The following is a 27,025-nucleotide window of genomic DNA, read 5'->3' as shown; positions in this document are numbered from 1 at the left end:
TTGTTGTAATTTGAAAGTCCGTAGTACAAGCAAGTTTAATGAGCTCAGAGTCTTGTCCAAGAAACTGACAAATGACATTTGCTGCTGAGAAGGCAGGGCACTTAAAGAAGGCACTCAGTTCACTGCTTTCAGCTTTTTAAGAACAATTTTTAATGTAGGAAGTATAAAAGATTATTTATGTGCCAATAACAGTATTTGGACACCTGTCTCTGTACTAAAAGGGCTGATAACCTTAGTTACAGCATCCCTCCCCTACCCCCATAACTTTGATCAGAATCTTTGTGGAATATTGGTGAAGGGGTGGTATGGTCATACATCTCCCTTGTGCATAGCAAGCAATCATTCCTTTCACTGCACAACACAAACCAGCCACTGAAGGTTCTGCTTCTAGCAGAATTCTTGAGTTGTGTGGCTCTTAATGTTCTTCACAGTAAAGAACTATAACACTTGGCACATCACTTACTGCATTGATTGGAATCATCACTTTCTTGATTGAAGTTTTGCAAATATCAAAAGCAAATCTAGGGCAGATAATTGCTGACTTACTGCTTTATGTAAAAACACACACACACGTTTTGTGGCACCTTAAAATCTAATACAGTATATTCATTGTGATACATTTTTGTGGACTAGAGCCCACTTCAGCAGACAAAGTAATATATTTAAAGAGGTAAGGGAATCAATGAACATACACCACTACATGATGGGTACAGAGTTCAAACAACCGCTGAGACAGAAGAGCTAGTCTGTGATAATTTCTTTGTAAAGCTTGAGTAATGTATACTTAAGGACAGTGACTATCCATAGCTGGATGAAGAAATCACATGTGCAAATGGAAGCTCTATATAGGATCCCCCAGTCTGAGCCAGCAGCAGGGAATGAAGACATAACACAGTAAAATAGAATTTCACATATTTCAAAATGATTAGCCATATCTTGGGCTTCAGGAATGCAGTGCTGCTGAGGCACTGCTTTTTCATAATTAGCTGGAAATGGAATTAAAATGGAGGTCTCTCACAATATCACACTATATTAGCCAGCAGTGCCCTTTCCTGCAACCAAGATACATCTATAATGTTTATTCACAAACAAGTTCCATTCAGCAAAAGTTCTTTCTAAAGATTTGTTCCCACAGAGCAGTGGAAGGCTTTAGTTGCTGGTGTCCCCTTTTATAGCACTATTTCCCTATAATAAGAGGTAGCAATTAGATTGCAGGATCTAGAAAATGAAAAGAAAAGAAATAGACACAGGAGTCCTGAAAAGCCTTAGTTGGTGTTGCTACATTTTAATGCAGGATTTTATTTTATTTTTTAAACCAATTGCCACAAATCGGGCAAGTATGAAAAAAATATGGACAGACAATACAAAAGAAAAAAACTGGTCTACAACCATTTGAGAATCATGTTGTTTTCAGAGAATCCAAAGGGTAAGTAAACAAACAATAGCAATTACAAAAAAGGTGGCATATGTGGAAGCAATCCAGGGCCTCCTACAATTAACCAGGCTTCTACAAAGTCCACTTGCCATTGGCAAGTGCCCCCCGTCCTCTGGCAAGCAGGACACCCAGGACCACGCAGATCTCCCCACCAGAGTTCTCCTTCCACTGCCATCTTTGAGAAGGTAAGAAACAGCCGGAATCCTTTCTGAGCAGTCCAAAAGGGCTCCCACTGGTCTTACCATCGCAACATCTCAGTATAAATGACAGAAGACCCAATTCTCTCCTAAGACCGCTGTCCGTGTACCAAAAAGGGATCTGAGGGAAGAGTGGCAACTACAAATAATGAATGGCTAGTTACTGAGCTATGCCGAGATTTGTGACTCCTTGCAAATAATCAAATTTCTTTCCAAATAGGCAGTACTGACAGTAAACCATATGCAGTAAACAGTAAACTATGTGCAGTGAACTGCAGACCATACAGACTTCACTGCAGGAACACTTCCTTGGGAGTTACAAAAAGGTGTTTTATTACAAATGCACCACAAATGTTTATGCTTGGCATACAAAGTAAACTGCTCTTTGACTAAGCTGTTATTTATTAAAATGAGTCCTTCAGGTCTCAGGTCTGTTCAGTCCTTCCTGCATGTTGAAAAGACCCCTGAATGTCCTAACAATAATGTACTCTTCTTGACCTTTGGAAGAAAAATTAGAACTAATAAAGTACTAAAAATAGTACCAGACAGAACTCTTCTGCAAATGACCATGAAAACAAATTTCACAATGGTGCTTGGATTTTCCATTTGCTCTTAAGTTTTTTTTGTACGACTGCTAGTTCTTACCTCCGTTTTACAGATCTCTCTTAATTTTGTTTATACATTCATATCCTCTAGCCCTTTCTAGAAGATCCATGGCAGCTGTGCTTTTTTACACTGTGATTTGTCACGATTACTACAGATTTCTTTGCACATGGCTGCCTTTTGCACAAAGTTAGCGATACATTTTGGAGTGTGCCCCCACAGAGAGCTCTCAGGAAAATGTACCCATCTGCCTCAGAGGCACATGCTAAACCTTGCCACATGACCCAGGACAGTTCACACAGAGGAAAGAAGTGGATCAAAAATGACTGTAAATAAACCCACTGTGAAATAGTGCATTCTAACCAGCTTTCTTTGTTTTCTCTTTTACATGAACAACAAGAACTATTGTTTAAACAGAGACTGGCCTGTGTCATCAACATCCCCTCGTTTTGCAGTGTTGCTCAGAGGCCTCTACTCTCCCGCTTGCCCTGCAGGGCATTCTGTGTAAAAGGTAAACAGACTCATGATAATAACTTGGCAGCACAGCATATGGCGGCGGCAAACAAAAGGAAAACAAATCAGTCTTTGCTTCCCATTAGGAAGTAAACTATTGTTTGATAAAATCTATGAGCTGATTTCCTTCAGATTGAGAAAGCACCATAAAAGCACATGGCAGATTCTTGCAGCCAAGTCATTCACATTCTCAGTATAAACACATTTTATATGAGGTAAATAGTATGCAATTCCCAGGAAATGGTACGACAAGCTGAGTTCTCGAGCTGTGTGAAAACACACCATCTCATTGTGACCATCTTATGTCTTCCTGATCTCCTCAGCTATGTGTTGGATTTCGGCCACATTCAGGGGATGTGTACAAGCTTCCTTCCTCTTGTTTTTTTTTTTTTTTTTTAAACAAGCTTGACCTTGAGATCCTACCTTCCATTAGCAATAGCACTTACATTTATATACCGCTCTATAGCCGGAGCTCTCTAAGCGGTTTACAATGATTTAGCATATTGCCCCCAACATTCTGGGTACTCATTTTACCGACCTCGGAAGGATGGAAGGCTGAGTCAACCTTGAGCCCCTGGTCAGGATCGAACTTGTAACCTTCTGGTTACAGGGCGGCAGTTTTACCACTGCGCCACCAGGGGCTCTTAGGAGAGGAAACATCAGAGAAATTAGGAGAGGAAAACATCAATTAGGAGAGGAAACATCAGAAATGCCATGCCCACTCAACCCAATGAATGGGAGTCACTTTAATTGAGCTGACTCCTAACTGTAGTGCAATCACAGAGAATATGACATGTAGTGCAGTCATAAAGAATATATGAGCAAGCTAGGGTTGCCAGGTCAGATGCATCCAAACATCTGAAATTCTTACTTTATTGTGGTCATAGACCAGAGTTCAAGCAGTGATACAATTTACAATATAAACAAAGTAATCAATAGTAAGAATAAAAATACTAAATATTAAAACACATACATACTGCTTATGAACATTCCAAGTCCAATACGGTCATAATCATGGAGGAGCTACCAGACTGCAGGGAGTTCTTGTGAAACAAGAGCTAAGAAACACAATTTTGCTACTTGATATGTACACTGGGGCATTTATTGGCTAAAAGATATGTGTCATAAAATTCATCTGGATGGCCTGGAAATTTTTAAAATAAGGGTTGGATCAACCTTAATAGAGAGGCAGAACAGAATATGCATCATGAAAGGACAATAATTGTCTTAACGTCACCAGAGCCACATGGACTCTGGGAAACTGGGATTTTGCAGTACCTGCCCTCTAAAAATTAGGGATGTGCGAATCGATTTGGGTGCAAATTGATTTGTACCCAAATCTAGCTTATTCGGGCGATTTGGAGACAGAACAAATCGCCCCAGTGGTTCATTGGCTACATTCGTGTGCCAGTCAAATCATGCCATATTCAATTCGAATCTATTTCCCCCAGATTCCCAGCTTTCATTTTTTTTTTAAAGCTAAGCTCTAGCCCAGGCCTGCTCAACTTAGGCCCCCCAGCTGTTTTTGCACTACAACTCCCATAATTCCCAGCCACTGTAGCCAATAGCCAGGGATTATGGGAGTTGTAGGCCAACATCTGCAGGAGGGCCGAAGTTGAGCAGGCCTGCGGCCCTTGTAAAAGTGGAGTTATGGAGCAAAATGTGTGCTCTCTATTTTTCAAGTGCTGGGATTCTTTGGTGTATAATAATTCTCTTCAATGAATCCCTTATGAGGATTCATTACACACCTTCATTTCTTCTATTCATTTTGACTGGCTTTGGACAGTGCCAACTATCAACTGCCATGTGACAGACACCCTCCCTACACCCCACTTCCATCCACAAGGCAGTTGTGTACTACTCAGTTTATTTTTTAGGATTTTTTAAGACTCTTTGGTGTCTAATAAGCTTTCCTCATAATGAATCCCTATGGGGATTCATTTCACACCAAAGAGTCAACACACCTTAAACATTTCTAAAATTAATAATAAATAGTAAATAATAAAGAAATATAAACTGAGTACCCAGTGGCTTGTGGGGTAGTTATCACAAGGGATGCCACTAATCCCCCCCCCCCGCAAATCAGGGGGGTCAAAATGAACAGAAGAAATGAAGGTGTGTAAAGAATCTAAACACTTCAAAAAATCCTAAAAAATAAACTCAGGACCCAAGTGTGGGGGGTGGGGTGGGGAGGGTAGTTGACACATGGCAGTTGACGATACTATCCAATGACAGTCAAAATGAACAGAAGAACTGAAGGCATATAATGAATCCTCATAGAGATTCATTATGAGGAAAGGTTATTAAACACCAAATAATCTAAACACTTTGATATTCCTAAAAAATAAACTGAGCACCCCACTGCCTTGCAGGTGACGGGGTGTGTAGCTGTTAAATGGCAGTTGACAGTTGGCACTGTCTAATGACAGTCAAAATGAACAGAAGAAATGAAGGTGTATAATGAATCCTCATAGGGATTATTCATTATGAATCCTCATAGGGATTATTCATTATGAATCCTCATAGGGATTCATTATGGGAAAGATTATTATACACCAAAGAATCCAAACTCTTGAACAATAGTCATTTTGCTCCATAACTCCACTTCTACAAGGGCTACAGCTTAGCTATATATATATATATAAAAGCTGGGATCCATTTTAGGGTTAGGATAGGGTGACTTCAAATCCCCATTATTTCCTATGGTGGAAATATACAAAATCTATTAAAAAACTAAAAAGAAAAGCATTAAAAATCAATCAAGTGCCCCACAGCCTTGACATTTGGGTGGTAGGTGGAAACCATGGGCACCTAACCACCATCCAAATGTGGCGCCCCTAAGACCTTTATAAGTGGTCTGAATTGATCCAAATCCAAATTGAATCAAATTGAATCCAAATCAAATTTGGGGTGATTTAGGGGTACAAATTCAGACACAAAAATCAGGGGTGATTCAATTCAGGCACAAATTGAATTGAAAAAAAAAAGCTTTGTGCACATCCCTACTAAAAATGCCCAGTGGAGAGCATTAAGATGGGCTCTAGAGAAGGCCCATGAATACTTAGAATACGTGAGTGAGAATAGGTAAGCTGTTGAAAGATCTTATGGACCCTCTAAGAGGTCAGTATATACTTGAATTTTGACTTAAATTGTTCTGGAACTCCATGTCCCAGACTTGTTGTTTAATAATATCCTTGGCCTTATCAAATCCTGAGGATAATAAATGCTCAGGTGAGAGGCCATATGAAAGCAGCTTATATATAATGCTCTCCCACCAATTCGTCTGGTAATTATCAGACTGTATTAAAGAGGTCAGCCCAATCGGAATTAGATTATGCCTTAGCCATGCATTTAGAATAACTAGCCAAGCTTTAGTTTCAATTCCAAGTAGCCCAGTCTCCAATCTCAAGGCTGCATTAGTAACATTTCTAGGGGGTCAAAAATAGCGATCTTAAGAATCCAGATTGTAGTTTTTCAAGAAGCCACAAGTTGGAATAAGGGCCTAATTGTGCTCCATATAGAAGCTGTGCTGTTGATTTTGCTGTAAATAATTTAATGGCAGCTGGAAGAAAATTCCTTCCCTGAGTTCAGTGAAATCTTAATATGGCCATAGCACTTTTTTGAGCCAAGGAAGAGACATGGTTAACTTGGACAGTCTTCCTTCTAGACACCTAGAAAACGACTCCCTAATATTTAAAACAGTTAACTTGTTCTATGTCATGGTTATCTATATGCTATTTGTGAATCTTAAAACTGTTAGGAAAAAACTATGACCACTTTTTGATGGTTAATAACCAACTGCTTCTCCCTACAATGCTGAGTGATAGCCTTAAGAGCTCTCCTCAGGCCAATCTGGGTCTGAAACAAAATGACAGCATCAGCATAAAGTAGAATAAGGAGCTGTCTGTCTGCTAGTTTTGGAGCATATAAACCTAGACTCTGCATATATTTAATCAATGAATTCATCTGAAATTCTGGGTCATGGCCTGGTGATATCCCAAAACTGCCAGTCCTTGAACACTTGGGGTGGGGGAGGGAACATTGGTTCCAGGGCAGATCCCAGTGGCCTCCAAATGACCAGAGAAAAATCTTTGCTGCCTCTCCACCAGAGAAAAAAGGTGGAGGAACTTGGTCATTTTTGTCCAACTGGCAACCTTAAAACAAGTCTGTTCAGTTGTTGGTCCCATCTCTGGCCTAGTTCTCAGGGCCAAATTAGACAGGACAAAAAGCAGTAACAACCCATGTATCAAAACTGGGTCTGCTACAGAATTTCTATAAAACAAAGAGGGGGGTTGTGATTTAAAGTGCATTGTAGGCAGGTGGGCATACAAACATGGGAGTACAGAGTGCTTCCCTTGCCCAAGTGTTCCTTTCCTCTGTCAATGGCTCTTTTAGAATTTTTTGTCCTAGTGGCATTAGCTCCCACCAATAGAAATAATGTGAAACGTAAGGAGAGTGGCTTCAGGTGGAAGATCATGGGCAGGAAGGGGAAGGTTTCAGTATTCCTTTCCTGCCTACTAAAAATGATAGGCCTCCTCATACTCGTTTTTGGCCAGGACTTCTACCATCACAGTGCAAGCCCAATATTGCAGTGTTGGTTGTTAAATGCAGTCAACTTAATGTACATGTCTAAAAGCAACTTTTTCTCTTCTTCAGAAACTCATGCTAGGTTGCCAACAACAAAAAAGCTCTTGTTATTCCATAACTCCCATCAATTGTGCCAGAATTATTTGATCACTTTCTCATCTGCGTACACATTCTTCTAGTTCTACAACAGGGAGTTGCAAAACGTTTCAACTCAAAATGGGCTGTTTTGAGTATTTCAAGCTTGGAACAAAAAGCCCTCTAAATAAAGGGCCTGTTTTGAACTTGGAACAAAACAACCCTATTTTGATCAAAACGTTTTGAGTGCCATTTTGGAGGCCAGTTTTTCCCTTGCTGATTGGTTTTCTGGCACAGACTTTTGAATGACTGGCAATCTCCTTGCTTGGCTTGTTACAATACAAATCAAGTACTGTCATGGGCAACTGTGCCCCCATTGGCTGAAGGGAGGGGGGGACAAAAGGAGGGAATTTCAAAACGTTTTCAAAAGGGACTGGGAGGAAGAGAGAGCCCTTCAAGCTTCTTCAAAATCGGGACAGATCCCCCTTTACTGTGTGCTTTGGCAAACCTGAGTGCACTCTGTGAGTGCAGCTTGTTCTGGCCATAGTGAACAACGGGGAAATTCAATACCCTATTATTCCCCATGGGTAGCTCTTGGGAAAACCAAAGTGGGTTGGGTGCTAGGGCATGATGGGTGCTACCTACTACCCAACCCACAAAAGAAATGGGCAAGTGGGTGATTTTAAACAATTTTCTTTAACTTTTCCGCAAAACTCCCATAGGATCCAACTGTTACATAGACAGTTCATCACAGCTATCACTAGCAATCACAGTGTGCAGGTATTAGCAAGGACAGTCAAGCCGTCGGCTCATACAGCAACCCAGTGACTTCAATTAACATTTTCAGTTGCTACCACTGCTTTAGCTCCCCATGTGGGAGATGTTTTAAGTGCCTTGCCAGGAAGATTTATAATTAGTTTTAGAATGGAAATGCACAAAAGAAGTTTTCTGCCTTTATTAGTTCTAGGCAAAACGTATCCAAGAACTACTCAAGGTTATGCTTGCTCAATTAATAAGTTAAGGAAAGCAGGACCAAAAAAAGGAAAGATCTCTCTGATGAATATTTATCCATAATTCAGTTGTCATGTAGAAACCAGGAATGAAGGGGACGCTGCACACAGGCTGCAAGGAATAGTGTTGCAGCCGCGCACAGCCTTTGGTAGAACAAGCGCTGCACCCAGAAAAGCAGTGGGGCGGTAGCGGAGCAGGTAAGGACTTGCTTCTTAAGGGAACCACTCCCTGCCCATGGCTGCCCGAGCCTGTTCAGGTACATCCCTACTTGAGCAAGTTCAAGCCATTGTAGGCCTGATTAAGAACCTGCCAGTTTCCTTTCCCTCCTGAGAAAGTGTGCATGTCATGCAAAATTGTATGAACTTAAGATTGTGTAAGAGATTATGCTCCCTTGAGGAGAATGAGCTATAAATCAGAAGATCCCATTCAAATCTCCGCTCTGTCATGAAGTCACAGATGTAACTAAAGCTTGCACAAAGTATGCATAACCAACTCACAGCCTCTTTTAGTGGCCTATCTTACAAGGTTGTTGAAAGTTAATGTGAAGCACTTTGAATGCTCTGAAGCACTACATAAAATATGACTAATTACTACATGGCTGCAAAACTGACTCAATCCCCCTACATAACTAACAGGCAAAAAGGAGCCAATATAAAGAACACCATGCACACCTGCAGACAAACAATGTTGAAAGCAACAGTAGATCCATCAGTTAAACATGGTTGGGATCCAAGTGAGTGATAGATCAATATTTTAAAGACAGGACAAAGGTTAAAAGGGGGAAAACACATGATTTATTTGTGTACAAAACTAGATTGAAAAACACATTGTGGTACATAATGTGAAGCTTGTATTCATCCGTCTACTACATTAGGCTGAAATGATTAAGGTTTCCAGAGAACACTCCAAGTCACTTTAGCATTTTCCCCTACAGCGACTTCATCTCCTACCCTCTTCCATATCTGCAGTACAGGTTCCCAAGGACTTCTGGCCACTACTGGAATAACTCCTAGAGGCTCCTTGCAACAGCAAGCCTTTCCAGCATGAGCCAGGACTTTCCACAACTTCAGTTACTTAGTGTCACGTAGCACTGCTGTATAAGAAGCCCAGTAATACACTTCTTTCTTTGCTGAAAACTCAGCAAGGTGTGGTGCTTTTTTCTAGAAGCCTGGTGACAGACAAGACTAGAAGCAGTACAATCAGAGGGTTAAGAAAAAAGAATGGAACTCTTTCAGAAAAGTTCATCACTTTCCAGCAACCCACAACCAGCACCTCACATTATTCACGGTCAGATAGATTTGACATTATTAATAAAATATATTTTAAGAAAATAAATTTTCTGCATAATGTATTTACAAAATGGAATTGGCTTCTTTCAGAACAGCTTCCACAACAGGTATACACAATGCTTTCCACTGATGTGCAACACTCAGTTGACATATGTACAAAGAAGCCCAAAGAGTATCCTCCAAATATTTATAGGACATGCAAGCTGTATGTTTGGAATTGGATGCAAAAAAAGGGGGGGGTGGATTAAGACAAATTCAGCAACTTGATTTTTGCCACTCTAATGAAACTGTCTGTTCCTCTCAACTCGAAATTCCTTGTAGCCATAGCAAAATGTTAAGTCACTGATGTATAAAGTCCCAAAGTCTGACTAAAACTCCAATGATTCAAAGTCAGCCTTTTGTAAATCCTGCCTTCTTCCTCCATGGTCCATCTTCACTTGCCAAGCTTACTTTTCTTCTGCAAACTGAACATCTCACAGGATGCTCTGGTCAATATTCTTTCCTTTTGAGCTGATTACATCCCTTTTTAACTAAAGCACATTCAGAGAAATATTGCACAAAAAGCATATACTGCATGACTATGCAAAAAAGAAAACAAAAAAAATTGGACTTAAAATTTGAAGAGATCTATGAAGTGCTGAGGAGATACTGGCATGAAGCAACTGTTGGGATCATTGGCTGTGCAAGGATGTCCTGTATCCTAAAGAAACAAAGGGCACCATTATTCTCTTTTGTAATTTCTATTTTGAAGTTTACTTATCTTTCTTTTCACTCTACCTTTCCACTTACAAAATACACAAACAATTTAAAACAAGGAGATAACAGCATTAAATACTTTATAACAACCCAAGCCAAAAAGTTAACAGCAGCAGGTAAAACAGATTCAAGCCTCACTCAAATAAACAACACTGAAAGCATGATGAAACAGGAAAGCATTTTGCATGGCACGAAAGGCTGCCAGAGGAAGGATAAGCACAGCTTCCCTAGACAACCTGGGCCCAGCCACAGAGGAATGCCTTCTCCACATTCCAACCAAATGCATATCAGATTTTGGTGAAATGCTGGAGTGTCCCTCCCCAGCAGACTTCATTACCCAGGCAGGTTAACATGAAGAAAGGCATGCACCTTGGACCCAAACCATTTAGGGCTTTAGAAGGTCAGAGCCTAGCATTTCAAGTTGGGTGTGGAAATAGAGACAAAAGTCAGTGAAGTTGTTTTGACAAAAGAATAATATGCTCCCAATATCCACAGTACTCTCTGAACACCTTTCAAAGGAGCTGTACACAGAGTGCACTGCAGTAGTCCAACAGGATGCAACTGAAGCACATGTCCCAAAAGTCAATTTCTCACTACATCCAGAGAGTTCCTTACTGGTCCTTGTAGAATGCAGTGGAAAGAGTTATGGCACACAAGGCCGGGGCAGGGGAGTACACTTGAAAAGGTTATTAGTTTAATGGGGGGGGGGGAGTCTTCTTTACAGAAAGGTGCTGTATTTACCTGAATCCAAGACTAGGTTTTTTCCAAGTTTTTTGATATTAGGAATAGGGAGGTAGTCTTAAATCCACAGTCCTGTTCCTTTGGAGTAAATGCAGGTATAACCTGAATTTAATCTCTACTTTTGAAGGGGTCATCTTCAATTTAGGTAACTACAGTAAGTGCAGGCTGCATTATCTCCGGCTGCTTGTGGTTTGTCTGCCCCGCCTCCAGTCTGCACAGGATTAAAAAGTAACTAATGCCCCATTCTAGAGCTGACCTAGATCAAGGAATGGATTAACCAGAACCACCACAGTCCTAAAGCAATGTCTAATGCTAGAGGTTAGTTATAGATCTAGTAACTGTACTGCGAGATAACAAGATCTCCTAGTTCCATCTTAAACACACACACACACACACACACACACACACACACCCCAGGCCAAGGCAGGGCCAGGAAACATCAGCAGGAACCCAGCAACTAACCCTATAGTTGAACAACACACTCTCTAAGCCATGAATTTGCTCATTTTGCAGCATATACTTTCCTTTGGATAGGTGGAGTAGGAAGTTATTAATCCTTGTCTATGGAAGAACTGGTGCCTGTAGTTACAGCAGCAGAAATATGCCACTGTCTTGAGCCCAGTTCAGAAGCTCCACAACAGAGCTCCACAACTGTGGCCCTCCAGCAGTGTTTAGACTAAAAGCCCCATAATCCCTAGCCACAGTGGCCAAAAGTTAGGGATTGTAGTGTAACATCTGCAGGAGGGCTGAAGTTGTGTAGCTCTGTTCCAAAACACCTTATGTAGAGCACCCCCATGGAAACCTCTGCTTCTTTGTGGCAGCTCACACACGTGACAGGTGACACATAGGCCACAACATGATGAATTGCTGCCCTGAAGCAGTGCCTGTCAGTCTGGCAGAGCTGGTTAGACATTACTTCCTCTATTCTCCATGCAGGGAGCAGCAAACTGCCGAGGTTATAGGGCAAGAATGAAAACCAATGTGACACATTGACTACTAGGTTGGAATGATGGTGTTGATCATCACAAGACAGGCAAGGAAAAATCTGAGATTTATAAAGTCTGATTACTGTCCCCAACTCCAGACTATGTAACTTAAGACCCAAAAATTCTAAGTGCTTTAGTACTGAAAAGTAACACATACTCCCTTCAGCTTCTAAATTATCTGACGCATACTGTTGTCACTCAGAATAAATTCATAGTTTCATCTGTCTCTATTCCACCTCATTGGATAACTCACTGCAATCTCCTTATAACGGATATCTATATTCTAGTCTGTTTTTATGAATGGCTGAAAGGGGGGTTGCTCATTGCAGTGGAAATTTAGGAATCTTTTCTCCCCTCCTGCTATCAGTGAGGGTTTCTCTCGTTGCCCATAACAGCATCACTCTACTAGTAAAGGGTACTGAATATATAGAACAGCTTTGCAAGTAGAATGAAGCAAACAGCAGGAACCTCTGCATAAAACATGTTGGTTAGAGAATGTAATATGTTTTTTATTTTATTTTATTTTTGGCCATTTTTGGCTTAGAATTTACAGGGTCAGGCCCATTTTCTTAGTTTGATTATATACTTTAAAACAAAGCTTCTTTGTTTCTGCAAACCACATCAACAGATCTTCCGCCCAACTTTCTACATTCCAACCAATTAGCATGTATCTCCTATTGGTGTTAACAGAACCTGCACTCCAAATACATGAACACCATTCTTCCAATCTACTTGAGCGCCATTCACAAGGACACCAGTCAGTTTTGTTTTCCCCTACTTATTTCCTAAAGCAGAGATTTGAGGGGGTTTAAAAAACAAACACACCTTTCCTAGTCTCCTACTTCATAATAATATCTCTAGGCCCTGAACAACTCTCTCTTTAGTCAATAATAAGTTAGAAGTACAACCAAATCCTTTAGCTATGTTTTTTTAAAACATAGCTAAAAAATAAAAAATGTCCCTACCCCCAAATGGCAATGTTACAATAAAACACACCACAACTGAAAGGCCATGCACTTTTATGCCAGAGAAGACGACAACACGTCTCTTCATCAATTTGGCACCTGTCAGCTTTTTGAAAACATTTTAAGGCTAATCACTGCCCCAGTGCCAATTACATTTAAATGCATGCTTTAAAAATATGAAACAGATTTTGCACTTGTATAAAACTCATTGGGTGATGATCTTTGTAGGCATGCAAGCTTTCCTTGGTTTTATTTGTTTCTTATATAAAAGCTGGAGGAAAGTTTATGTTGCCTACAAAGATCCATCATCAAATGAGTGCAATTATTTTCTTGCCCAAGTTTTAACATAATTGTGATACACTATTCCCATGACAACCATTGCCCTAACACATCAAATATAAGCTGTATTGTGCAGAAGCATTATAGCTTTCATCCACCTCCCTTCTCCACCCAGCTCCTTCATGAACCATTGTGAAGTATGATTTGACAGCCAAATGAGGTAAAGCATTCCTTATTCAGTAAACTTCCAATACAGCAGCTCTCTAATTTGTTTTCCACACTCTTATGAGCAAGAAGGCCCATTTCAGGGCATCTCCCTCCCTCCCACACACTCTCTCTTCTATACTACTCAGTCTGTCTTACATTCTAGAGCCAAATCCATACCTCCACCCCTCATTTTCAAGCCCCTTGATTATCCTGACTAACGCTCTGGTTTCCCTGGGTCTCCACCACAGTTCAACACTCAGCAGAAGCCCATGCCAGCAACAAAAGGGTCAAGACTATATCGATATCGATTTTGCTTTAGTAGCCTGGAACAAGGGCAGACAGAAAGAAGTTCCTTTCCTACCCCCTAGACTGAGGCAGGTTGTGGGTGGTATGAAAGGACATTTGAAGGAAGGACTTGATGGGCTGTTTTTGTTCATGCAGGGGATTAACTGATGAATGGCCAACCTTTGGCAAACATGTGAGTCATAAGGGGGAAATGACAAAAATATCATAGTCTTGTAATCTTATAGCGGAAGGACCTGTGAGTCTGACTAAGACATTTCTGCCAGCCTCTTCAGTGTTACGCTGCCGCTCTGCTCCTTGGCTCAACCCAGCAGAGCAAAAGCCAAAGCAGCACTGTGTACTAGAGTGGCATTCTCAGATTCTGCATGTTGGTGATGGCCTACCCTTGCCAAGAAGGCAAGCGGGGTGTAGTGGTTAGAGTGCTGGACTAGGACTGGGGAGACCCGAGTTCAAATCCCCATTCAGCCATGATCCTTGCTGGGTGACTCTGGGCCAGTCACTTCTCTCTCAGCCTAACCTACTCCACAGGGTTGTTGTGAGGAGAAACTTAAGTATGTAGTACACCACTCTGGGCTCCTTGGAGGAAGAGCGGGATATAAATGTAAAAATAAATAAATAAATAAATAAAATAAAACTGATCTAGCCAATTGCCAGGGGCTAGGAAGGAAATTTTGCCCACGTGCAGTTCGGCACATCCCTTCTATTGCAAAATGCGATTCAGCTCTCCTGTACAGGTTATCTGGAACTGTTTGCTCCTCAGACACTTTTCTGCACTGCACTCTGTTCTGTGCTTACAATACACTCTGGCCTGATCATTAAAGGCATTTCTGGTTGATAGCACCTGGACAGAAGCAACACACAGCATCCAAGATAAAAAGAATATTTTTCATGAAATAATACTAAGCGTTTTTCTTGAGAGGTATTCTCTTACGACAAAACCCACGTTGAAGTTTCCCCTGTTGACATTTGAGAGAGAAGCAAATGGGAATTTGCACTTCCCTACATCTAGCAGGGACTTCTTAATTTAAAAAGTTATATATTATGATCAAAAGATATTACGGTTGTTCACATGAACTTAGGGGCTGGGGAGGGAAGGTAGGACCTATCTACCTATCACCCCTCTCTCACGCGCGCACACACACACACACACACACACACACACACACACACACACACACACTATCCTGAAGAGGGCCCTGCCACCCACATGACTGGCGGCGCATCCAAGAAGATGCAGGGGGAACAAAGCCTGGCCTCCAGATATCCCAAAATAACTGCGCAAGTAGCATGGTATATGGGGATATCCTCCCAGCTGCCAGACCACTCCTCCCCCGCTCTATGGTATGCATGGGTTTTGCTTCGGGCTTTGATGCCTTCCTTCACTGGCTTGGCCTTGACCGTCTTTGGCTTCTTAGCTGCCGGAAGCCTGAAAGGAGCTGCTGGCAGCCTGAGCACCCACATGACCCAGGCGTGAGGTAGGAGGCGTGTGCTTCCTCCAGGGTGTGGACTGGGAGTGATCCCGGCACTTCTCACAACCTGCCCTACCCAGGCTAGTATTGTCCTATCCAGGTAGGGCTGGTCATGAGAATGACAACCTAGTCTAGTGTTGACTACTGCTAAAAGAGCACCCTGCTCAGGGTTGCGACATTGTGTTTGCAAGGGAACATCTTATTTACTTCAGCTATGCAGCACGGATGCAGAAGAAAGCCAGGATGAAAATCACATGAAGTACCTTGAGTAACAAAGCAAGGTGGTAGTCCTTTTGAGGTCATGAAGGGAGAAGCAGGAAGGAGGGCAGTAAAGCAAAAAAGAGGAAGATTATATTCGAGAGAATGACAGAGTAGCAAAGTTCTGTACTGGTTACAATAACTTTCTGCAGAGTACTATCTAGAAATTTTTATTGGCTGGAAACAGTTATTCCCACTTTTTAAAAGTTTCAGAATTAGTATCCTCTTGTAAATAACTTAATATTAGTACTGCAAGATTACACACAGGTTCTTATAAATGTTTAATAGCTACCGGCCAACATGTTACACAACATAATGCAGGTGGTTCTGAGCTGCCCTCTGCTGCAGGCCCCTAAATGCTTTGCTTTGTACTCTTGAAGCAGTAGTGCCAAGACTGCCAGCGGTTCCTTAGGAGCCCACAGGAGTGAGGATGGCTTAGAAACGCCCACATTATGCTACATAACATGTCTACCACAGTCAATAAATGCATTTAGGTATTCGTTTGGCCTGCCTGTTATTCTGAATCAATCACTATTCTAGTAAGTCAATATTTCACTTTATTTATTTATTTGATTTATATACTACCCTTCCAAAAATGGCTCAGGGTGGTTTACATCAAAATAAAAGCAATTAAAATCAATTAAAATCAAAACTAAATAAATTAAACCATTAAAATAATTTAAACATTAAAATAATTTAAAACCAACATCAAAAATTTACAATCATAAATCTAATTAAAAGCCTGGGTGAATAAATGTGTCTTCAGTGCCTTTTTAAAAATTGCCAGAGATGGGGAGGCTCTTATTTCAACAGGGAGCACATTCCAAAGTCCAGGGGCAGCAACAGAGAAGGCCCATTCATTGGCGGCAACCACAGATGAACCTCTCCAGATGATCTTAACAGGTGGTGGGGCTTATGATGAAGGAGACGTTCTCTTAAATACTCAGGGCCTAACCTGTTTAGGGCTTTATGGGTAATAACCAGCACCTTGTATTTTGCCCAGAAACGCATCGACAGCCAGTGCAGTTCTTTCAACACAGGAGTAATATGGTATCTCCTAGATGACCCAGAGAGCAACCTGGCTGCCGCATTCTAGACCAACTGCAGTTTCTGGACTATGTACAAAGGCAGCCCCACATAGCACACATTACAGTAATCCAGCCTAGAGGTAACCACCAGATGTACCACTGTTTTGAGGTTGTTCATCTCAAGAAACGAATGCAGCTGGCACATCAGCCGAAGCTGGTAAAAAGCACCTCTGGCCAACGCCTCAACCTGGGACACCAGAGAGAGGCTTGGATCCAGAAGCACCTGCAGGCTGCGTACCTGTTCCTTCCAGGGGAGTGTGACCCCATCCAGAACTGGCAGAACAAAACTGTCTCCTGAGTTCTGACCCTGCACAGTAACTAAGGTAAAGGTGAAGTGTGCTGTCAAGTCGATTTTGATTACTGGCACCCACAGAGCCCTGTGGTTTTCTTTGGTAGAATACAGGAGGGGTTTACCATTGCCTCCTCCCACACAGTCTGAAATGATGCCTTTCAGCATCTTCCTATATCGCTGCTGCCCGATATAGTAACAGCAGGGATTCGGACCAGCAACCTTCTGCTTGTTAATCAAGCATTTCTCAACTGCACTACTTAAGGTTGGTTGCACAGTAAGTACCTCCATTTTATTTGAATTCAGCCTAGGCAGGCACTCATACTGCCTCCAGGCAGGCATATGGGGAGATTATGCCTTCTCTCGATGATGTTGACATGGAGAAATAGATTTGGGTATCATCAGCATACTGATAGCACCCTGCACCAAATCTCCTGACGATCTTTCCCAGCGGTTTCATGAAGATATTAAACAACACTGGAGACAATATAGAGCCCTGAGGGACACCATACAAAAGTTCAGATTTTGAAGAACAACAGTCTCCAAGCAACACCATCTGGAATCTGCCTGTGAGGTAGGAGCAAAACCACTGCAAAGCAGTGCCTTCCACCGCAAATGCTTTCAGATGTTCCAGCAGGATACTATGGTCAATAGTACTGAAAGCTGCCGAGAGATCCAAAAGGATCAACACAGTCACACTCCCTCTGTCAATTCCCAATTGGAAAACATCCATCAGGCCAACCAAGGCAGTCTCCACCCCATAGCCCGTCCAAAAGCCAGTTTGAAATGCGTCTAGATAATCCGTTTCCTCCAAGACTGTCTGAAGCTGGGAGGCCGCCACCTTCTCAATCACCTTTCCCAACCATGGGAGTTTGGAGACAGCCCTGTAGTTACTTAACTCTGAGGGATCCAAGGCAGGCTTCTTCAGGAGTAGTCTAATAATGGCCTCCTTAAGGCAAGGAGGCATCCTGCCCTCCCTCAGAGAAGCATTTATAAACTCTTAATACTTCTTTTTAAGAAGACATTCCTCAGCTAACTGAAGAACACTTTCTGATCTTCAATTCTAAAGGGGGTGGCGGGATGAGGTTGGTTTCACTTCTTACCTTCCAGAAGAGGATACTGCAGTGACGACAGAAATGCAAAGTATCTCCATATTGTTCTTTTATAGGATAACATTTCTGAAGTGCAAAGTACATCAGCTTCCAGTCAATGTGACCTTTTTCTGACAGAATAAGGTGCCTACAAAACTAAACATAAATGTAACATTTGAATACTATCATGTTGAATCAAATCAGATAAGCAGCCTACTGAAACAAAAAACCTTTCAAATTGGAATACAGTTATTGAAAACTATCCCTGCTTATTTGTGTAATATTTTATATGCATGCTTATTATGGACTATGTCCAAGTGAATTCAGACTTCTAAGTAAACCTGTTGCTATGACTATGATCATTAGCACCCTTAATTGGAAGCAAGTGTCACTGAAACCAGAAGGATTTATATTTACACAAATATGCTTATGAACAGCATACAAGCTCAAGAGGGATCTCCCCTATGTGGTTCTTTCTGCTGGTGTGTACATCCTTCAGGGATCTTCAAATACACGGCAACTCCACATGAGAAGCCTCTTCCTCCACTTTCTGCCATATTACTGTATACAGCTCCAGATGTCCAGTAAAGTTCCCCATACCTGTTTTTCAGCAAAATGGTACTGGCAGAGTTTTTTCCATAACTGTCTGTCTTCACTGAGCATATTCAACGTTGGAGTCACTTGGCCCAGAGTAATAATGTCCCAGCCATCTGAGAATCTGTACAAGATGTTGTTGAGCATATGTAAAGGAAGATCACTGAGGGTAAGTCCATTGCTGACATGCTGAAAAGAAAGGTAATAGTTATTAGTGGCTTCTTAGTTTAAAAAGTAAGATCACTAACTCTCCCCCTCAAAAAAAAGTTCAAAGACTCTTCCCAAAAGAGCCAAGAGTTAATCATTTGAGTGATTTCAAGATAGGCTGCTGTCCTATCACACTTATAGGGATGTGCACGAACCGGTCCGGAGACCATGTTGGAGCCCTCCGAACTGGTTCGGAACCGGGCCGGGCTGGCGGACTGGCACTGAGGGGGGTCGAACTTTAAGGGCGGGGGGGTAGTACTTACCCCTCCCGCCACTCTTCCCCCTCTGGCGCTGTATTTAGTAGTGAAGTTTTGGGGGCGGCAGCATTCCTCCCTGGCGCCCCTGCCCCCGCTGTTGCCAGGAAGTAGTGTAACTAGCAGCACGCATGTGCCCATTGCGGCGCGCCTGTCGCCGCCGTGCGCATGCGCCACGACAGGCGCATGCGTGCTGCTAGTTACACTACTTCCTGGCAACGACGGGGGCAGGGGCGGCAGGGAGGAACGCTGCCGCCCCCCAAACTTCACTACTAAATACAGTGCCGGAGGGGGAAGAGTGGCAGGAGGGGTAAGTACTACCCCCCCCGCCCTTAAAGTTCGACCCCCCTCAGTGCCGGACCGTGCCTCTGTGGTTCTGTGCACACCACTACACACTTATTTAGGAGTCAGTCTCTTTGTACTCAGGGAAATCTACTTCTGAGCAAACATGCACAAGACTATGCGACAAATTTACTTTAAGATAATGAGTTAAATAATGTTCTCCCATTCATAGGTCTGTCTTGTTGCTTGAATAAATGCTTTCCTATTATTAAAAAAAAGCCAGAGAAATTTCCTTTCCTATTTGTTAAATATTTTAAGTCTCATGTTTTCCTAAATAAACAGATCTATTATATCTGCTAAACAATGCTAGGTTGATAGTTTGCTATACTTCACAAATTAAAGCCAAGTTGCAACATTATGGCTGCAAGTTGTCTGCATGCTTATTGTGGAGTAATAAGTACCATTTATATAGTGCAGTTTAAAAATTAAACTGTAAGTGTGGCAAGTACAATAAGACAGGGGAGGAGGGCCAAGGCCCCTCTCCCCTTCCAAAGAGATTGGAGGCAACCATCCCTCCCTCTGCACTGCCTAGTAATCTGCTCTTAACTTGGGAGAGTTGCCTCCAATCCTGTTTGGAGGGACAGTCAGGAGAAGTGCCTAGGGAAAGGCCTGTGTGTGCACAAAGACACCTGTGCATGTCTAAGAGCCTCTCTAGGTAATGAGCATTTAGCCTACAGTTTGCTTCAAATTAGGCTCCAAGCTGTACACAAGAACACAACCAAATATACATTTCTACAGCTGTGGTACATTTTTAAAGACTTAAATACCAACAGAAACTCAGATCCTCCTGGGAAAGAACTCAGCACAGAACGCTGCTTTGAAAAATAACCTCAACAGTCAATACAAGACATTTTGTTCATTTCATCATCACATTTTCGCTAGTTACAGTTATTTCACAACATGTGCTAAATATTTTATAAGGAATTTTATGCCTCCTTGTAATTGCTTTTCAAGAAAGAGAGATACCCTAGTGAGATCTCCAGATAAAAGGATTTCTAAAACTTCATATTTGATTTAAAATAGTATTTTTTTTTTAAAGTCCTCACACAAGCTGACATATATGTTGAATATACCTTGGTCATCTGAAGATTACTGAGCTGCTGCTGCCACAAAAGGATCGTTTCCAATCTGCAAATCCAAATGTTGATGTTCCCAACCAACACAGACTTCCCCACACTCCTTATTAGTATACAAAGTGTAGAACTCAGATCCTGAAGAAGGTCTTTGATTAGACGTGGGTTGTAGTGGTCTTCCAGAACTTGAACAAACAAACACAGAACTTTCAATTTTTACTATGTTGCAAAAACCTTTCCCTCCTTAACCTACAACATTTACGCTGTTTAAAATTAAAAGCCAAGACCTGCTACCTCAGCAAATAGATGCTTATGGTGGAAGCTAATGAACCAATGTAATATCACAGACCAGCACTGCTGGCAGGTAGTCATAGGAACACAAGAAACTGCCTGATACTGTCAGACCATTGGTCCATCTGGCTTAGTATTGTCTATGCTGACTGGCAGCAGCTTCTCTAAGCTTTCAGGCAGGAATATTTCCTCACCTAACCTAGAGATGCCAGGGATTGCACCTGAGGTCTTCTGCATGCAAAGCAGATTCTCGACTAGTGAGTTATAGCCCCATTCCATAAACACACATGTCAACAGTCAGGTTGTAACTAATGGAATTTGAATGAGATTTCATATGAGTAAGTGAGTGAGCGAGTGAGTGAGTGAGAAAGACAAAGTCAGCAGCTACCAAGATCATTTACTGATTTACATATAGAACTAACAAGCCACAGCAGACAAGCAGCTTTAATTGTACTTATGATGCCTTTTTCTTTTCAAAAAGGAAAGCAGCATACATTATTTGTGCGGTAGATGTGAGAAACCTGAGATATGTTTTCATGTGAGGAAAACGTTTGAAGATGTTTTCAATTAGGCACAATACAAGAAGCTATTTGTATCCATATGGAGGACATCAAGCATGTTGCAGCCTTACCTTTCCGAACAATTTTGTCCAAGATGTTGAAATAGTTCTTCTGAGCTGCACCACTCAGTGAAGTCAACTGGGATTTTGCTATTAACTGCAAAAGCTAAACAAAAACAGTTTGAGTTAGAATATGGAAAATGAATCATGATTAGTTATGCTCTTTTGAACAATCAAAAAACCAGAACTGGTGGGTGAGTGGAATGAAGGCATCTGAGTTAGGTGAATGGCTACAGAAAGACTAAGAGAAGCTTTGGACACCAGGCAGATGTGCAAGTGAATGACACTTTTGCTGTTGCCAAGAGGAGAATCCATGAGGGAGAGATATTTGCTTCTATTGGAATCTTGGGGTTACTCTTCCCATCCATCCCGATTCCCCTTTAAACATTACAGCAGGAGTGCAAAGCAATTGCATATCCATTAATCAATACTTGTGATTTACATCAGAAGCTACTGTAGCAGCTACACAATTTCTCCTCACATCTAATTCCATTAGATTCCAGATCAAAAGCACTGACAGAGCAGACCTGAGCTTTTAAAAATGCACCATATAAAGCTTTGACTTTTTTGTTTTTAGTTACTTCACAGCACACTGGAAATTAAATCCCTTCAAAATTACCTCCTTTAAAATATTCTTGAACTCTAGAACATGCATTTGATATACCTCATAATATACCCACAGAAAGGGGATGCAAACATTACTGCTGTCCAGTCTGCTTTTCCTGAACATTTCCAGTACAATCAAATCACAATTAAGCACTTTTATGAACCATTGGTTTTTTTGGGTAGCTTAAGACTTCTAGTTTTGCTACATGGAAAGAGCAGGTGTTCAAACATGACATGTTTCCAGCTCTCACTATAGAGAGAGCACTTGCAAAAGTAAACTTCCCCATGGAAAAAAGAAGCTATTTTTGGAATAGCCAAGGCTCACAGTGCACATTATTTAAACAAGCAAACTCCATCATCATTTGATGATTAATGAGCCTAAGTTATAGAATGGGGAAAAAATACAATTTCCATTATATATATTAGCTTTTTAACAGTCAATATATAAGATAAACATACAAGCTTTTATAAAGATATCAGTCAAGAAGATCCACATTTAACATGTGAATTTCAAAATTCTTGGTTATGCAGGAGCCCTGGTTGATTATTACTGATGCTAATGAAAGTTAACTACACCAGACTAGAGGGGGGAAATCAATATTATAAAGGAAATGGGTGGGAAGAAGGAATGCATGAGTTCACAGTCAATCCTGATTTGCTTAGCAACGGTTCAGCAACAGGCAGCAGTATGCATGCACCAGCCCAGGGTTTTTGAAATCACTTCAGGGGGGAAGTTGTTGGCACCTCTAGCTGAAAACCAAAGAAACCATCTGACTTTCATGGGAACATGAACAGATGGCCATAAAAAAAAAAATCAGACATTTCCAATTTATTTATTTGTTATTTCTCTGTGTAAACCAACCTGAGCCATTTTTGGAAAGGCAGTATAGAAAATGAATGAATGAATGAATGAATGAATGAATATAATGAGTTTAAGATAAGGAAATGCATTACATGTAGAATTCCAGTAAAAGTTTACAGAAAGGAAGAGAAATAAAGTAGATCTTAGGGGCCTTTCCTATAAGTAGGGGCAAAGGTTTAAATGTATTCAGTGGGATTTTTAATTCTCTTAACAGGACTCTTGAAACTCCTTCCAGTTTCAAAAGTGGTTTGCTTGACTTCATAAGGGATGCTACTGGAGAATAAGCCTAAACTCCTCACTGGGCACAAAAAAAGAAGTTGGCTAATTCCATAATTCACAAAAGGCCATAACTCATAAATCCAGAACCATAAGGGCATCAAATCCAGAAGCCTCACAGATGCGATACAAAGCAACTCTATGCTCAACAGGGAATGGCTCTTCCCTCACCTTCACAATCACTTACACTCTGGGCTGGCTCAGACGATACTGTCCGCCAGCTCTGCCCACTACAGGTGAGGGGCATAAGTGCGCCTGTGTCCCACTCGGCCTCCTCATGTGCTTCCATTTTGCAGGATTGTGGGGCAGTTTGTCCAAACTATCTCCACACATGATTTAAAGGTTACTTTAATGCAGTAGTTAAATCATGTGTGAGGGTTGATAGGATCATGGTTGATAGGGCCCTGGACATCTGAAGGACCACCTGTTCCCAAGGGTTTCTGCCCACTTGACCAAATCATCAGAGGGGGCTCTGCTCCACATGGCAACAGTGAGAGCGGCTCGGTGGTTGAGCATGTGGGACAGGGCCTTCTTAATCATTGCCCCCGGGCTTTAGAATGCTCTCCCGGCTGGAATCCACCCCTCAGTCTCTTTGACAGTTTTTAGGAAAAAAGTAAAGGTGTGGCTCTTCACCCAGCTTTTTTGAATGAAAGTATCGTTTTTACTGCTGCTGCTTTGTATTTTATGTATTATTATTTCTTGTTTACACAGTCAGACAGGTGTTATTGACTGGTTTGTTTTATCCAGACATCGAGTCCTTCCCAAGGACCTGGGATGGCTGGATTTTATTGTCAATGGTTATAGATATCGTCGCAGAATATAGGCTGTTCCCAGTAAAGCAGCTTTTTGTAATTGGCTGATGGTGATTTCTGTGGCCCCTATGGTGTTGAGGTGCTCTTCAAGGTCTTTTGGGACTGCACCCAGGGCGCCAATTACCACTGGGATTATTTTGGTCTTTTTCTGCCACAGCCTTTCCATTTCAATTTGTAGATCTTTGTATTTGGTGATTTTTTCTATTTCTTTTTCTTCTATTCTGCTATCCCCTGGTATTGCTATGACGATTATTTTCACTTCTTTTTCTTTCTTCTCGACGACAGTGATATCTGGTGTATTGTGTGGCAGATGTTTGTCTGTTTGTAGTTGGAAGTCCCATAATATTTTTACATCTTCATTTTCTTCAACTTTTTCAATTTTATGGTCCCACCAATTCTTGGCTACAGGTAGCTTGTATTTTTTGCAGATGTTCCAGTGTATCATCCCTGCTACTTTGTCATGCCTTTGTTTGTAGTCAGTCTGTGCGATCTTCTTACAACAGCTGATCAGGTGGTCCACTGTTTCACCTGCTTCTTTACAAAGGCGGCACTTGCTGTTTGTTGTGGATTTTTTGACTTTTGCTCTTATTGCATTTGTTCTTAGTGCCTGTTCTTGTGCAGCCAGTATTAAACCCTCTGTTTCTTTCTTCAAGTTGCCATTCTTAAGCCATTGCCAGATCTTGGTGATGTCTGATTTTCTACTTATATTGTGTAAATATTGACCATGCAGGGGCTTACAGTATTTCTCCATTTTTCTGCTCGGTTCTTGACTTGTTCTTTCTTGTAGGCCTGTTTTGTTTCATTGGTGTTCAATAGTTTCGCGTTCTTGACCATTTGAAGTGCATCTTCTTCACTGTCCCTTATATATTTTTCAAGGCCTCTTTTCTCCTCCTCTACTGTTTGATGGACTTGCAGCATTCCTCTTACACCTGAGCTGCGAGGGAGGTAGAGCCTATCTACATCACTGCGGGGGTGCAGAGCATGATTGATGGTCATGATTTTCCTGGTCTTACGATCTAGCGTCTTTAGCTCTGCCTGGGTCCAGTCTATTATTCCTGCAGTGTATCTAATAACAGGTATAGCCCGGGTGTTTATGGCTTGTATGATGTTCCCGCCATTGAGTTTGTACTTGAGGATTTTTCTAACTCTCCTGATGTATGATTCCAATTTTTCTTTTAACTTCAGTGTGTGCGATGTTATCAGCCTGGAGAATGCCCAAGTATTTGTAAGGTTCTTTCTCTTCCAGGTTCTTGATCTTGCTTCCACTGGGCAGTTCTATTCCTTCTGTTTTTCTTATTTTCCCTCTGTTCATTATTAATGCAGCACACTTGTCTAGTCCAAACTCCATTGCTATATCGCTACTGAATATACGGACAGTGTTTAGCAGTGATTCGATTTCTGCCTGGGACTTTCCATACAACTTCAGATCGTCCATGTACAGCAGATGGTTGATTTTACTGGATGTTTTAGATGTTTGGTATCCGAGGCTTGTTTTGTTTAGTATTTGTGAAAGTGGGGTCATGGCGATTACAAACAATAGAGGGGATAGTGAGTCCCCTTGGAAAATGCCTCTTCTATTGCTAACCTGTCCAAGTGCCTCGCCATTGATTGTTAACTGTGTACTCCACATGCTCATTGCTTTTTTAATAAATATCTGAATGTTTTTGCTGACACCAGTTGTTTCTAAACATTTTAGTATCCATGTGTGAAGCAATGAATCGAAGGCTTTCTTGTAGTCAATCCATGCAACACTTAGATTGGTTTTTCTTCTCTTGCAGTTTTCTAAAATCATTTTGTCAATCAGCAGCTGGACTTTTGTGCCTCTGGTGTTCGGGCAATTTCCTTTCTGTTCAACTGGAAGCTGTTAGTTAATAAGTGTTGCATGACTTCATCCGCTATTATTCCAGTTAATAATTTGAACATGGTTGGCAGGCAGGTTATCGGTCTATAATTACTTGGAACTGCACCTTTTGCTGGGTCTTTCATAATGAGATGATTTTTCCCAGTTGTTAGCCATTGTTCAATATTACCGCCTTTCATAATGTGATTGAACTGTTTTGATAGTTGTTTATGAAGGCTTGTTAGGTGTTTAAGCCAGAAGCCATGCAGTTCATCGTCGCCTGGCGCAGTCCAATTTTTAATTTTCTTTGCTCTTTCACTTATTAATTCTGGTGTTATTATTAGATCTTGCATTTGTTGGTTACATTTTTTGACCTCTTTCATCCAGCCTGCTGTTTTATTATAATCTATTGGATTGTCCCATAATTTCCGCCAGAATTGCACTGTTTCTTCTTTATTTGGTGTTTCTACGTTTCTTGCAGTTTCTCCTTCTATGCTTTGGTAGAAACGTCTCTGATTCGACTGGAATTGGAGATTCTGCCTGTGTTGTGTAATTCTAGCTTCATATCTGCTAATCTTCTTTGACACTGCTGTTATTTGCTGCTTTATTATTTCCAGGACTTCTCTAATTTTCCTTGAATCTAGGTGGTATTTTTGGATCAGATACTGTTTGGTGTTTTCATTCTTCAGCTTCTTGTCTTTCATATCTTTCAATTTACTAGCATCTGATCTAAGCCTGGAGATTTTATTTTCTAATCGAATTTTCCATTTAGGTGATGTACTGCTTTCTTTTTTTACAGGTCCACTGATCTTATATCTGAGCTCTTGTGTTGTTATTGTTGCTGCACTGTACATTAGTTGGTTTGTTTCTTGTAAATTATTGGTTGTTATTTCTGCAAGTGCAGCACTGACATCTTTTAATGCCTGAGCAAGTTGTTTTTTGGAAACTGTTTTTAGAGCGGGAAGTCGAACCCTGGTGGTTGTTTGCTTCATGTGCTCAGTTATTTTTTGCTTTATTTCTTGTTGCTTTTCTGTTAAACGGCATTTGGGTTTTTGAGGTGAAGTCAAAGGGGAGGTTGCCTGGTTTTGATTTTGAAACAGTTCAGCA

General features: G+C 41.3%; 1 protein-coding gene across 7 annotated transcripts in view; it reads right to left on the bottom strand.

The window, feature by feature from the left end:
- Nucleotides 1-9,192: 9,192 nt before the first annotated feature.
- The window catches only part of FBXO25 (F-box protein 25), a 38,202-nt gene continuing 20,369 nt past the window's right edge, over nucleotides 9,193-27,025 (bottom strand). For 5 of the 7 annotated variants that reach the window (XM_053286129.1, XM_053286130.1, XM_053286124.1 and 2 more), the window contains 6 exons: nucleotides 21,535-21,628; nucleotides 20,613-20,797; nucleotides 18,743-18,925; nucleotides 18,155-18,298; nucleotides 15,680-15,706; nucleotides 9,193-10,410 (listed from right to left, as the gene is read on the bottom strand). In XM_053286129.1, the coding sequence (XP_053142104.1) occupies nucleotides 10,321-10,410; nucleotides 15,680-15,706; nucleotides 18,155-18,298; nucleotides 18,743-18,925; nucleotides 20,613-20,797; nucleotides 21,535-21,628 (723 nt within the window). In that variant the 3' untranslated portion in view covers nucleotides 9,193-10,320. The remainder of the gene's footprint in view (nucleotides 10,411-15,679; nucleotides 15,707-18,154; nucleotides 18,299-18,742; nucleotides 18,926-20,612; nucleotides 20,798-21,534; nucleotides 21,629-27,025) is intronic. The other 2 variants (XM_053286126.1, XM_053286127.1) reach the window with 1 other exon arrangement.

The sequence above is a fragment of the Hemicordylus capensis genome, chromosome 1, assembly GCF_027244095.1.
Source record: "Hemicordylus capensis ecotype Gifberg chromosome 1, rHemCap1.1.pri, whole genome shotgun sequence".
Lineage (NCBI taxonomy): Eukaryota > Metazoa > Chordata > Lepidosauria > Squamata > Cordylidae > Hemicordylus > Hemicordylus capensis.
The sequence above is the reverse complement of the archived record's forward strand: the minus strand, read 5'-3'. Positions and strand labels throughout refer to the sequence as shown.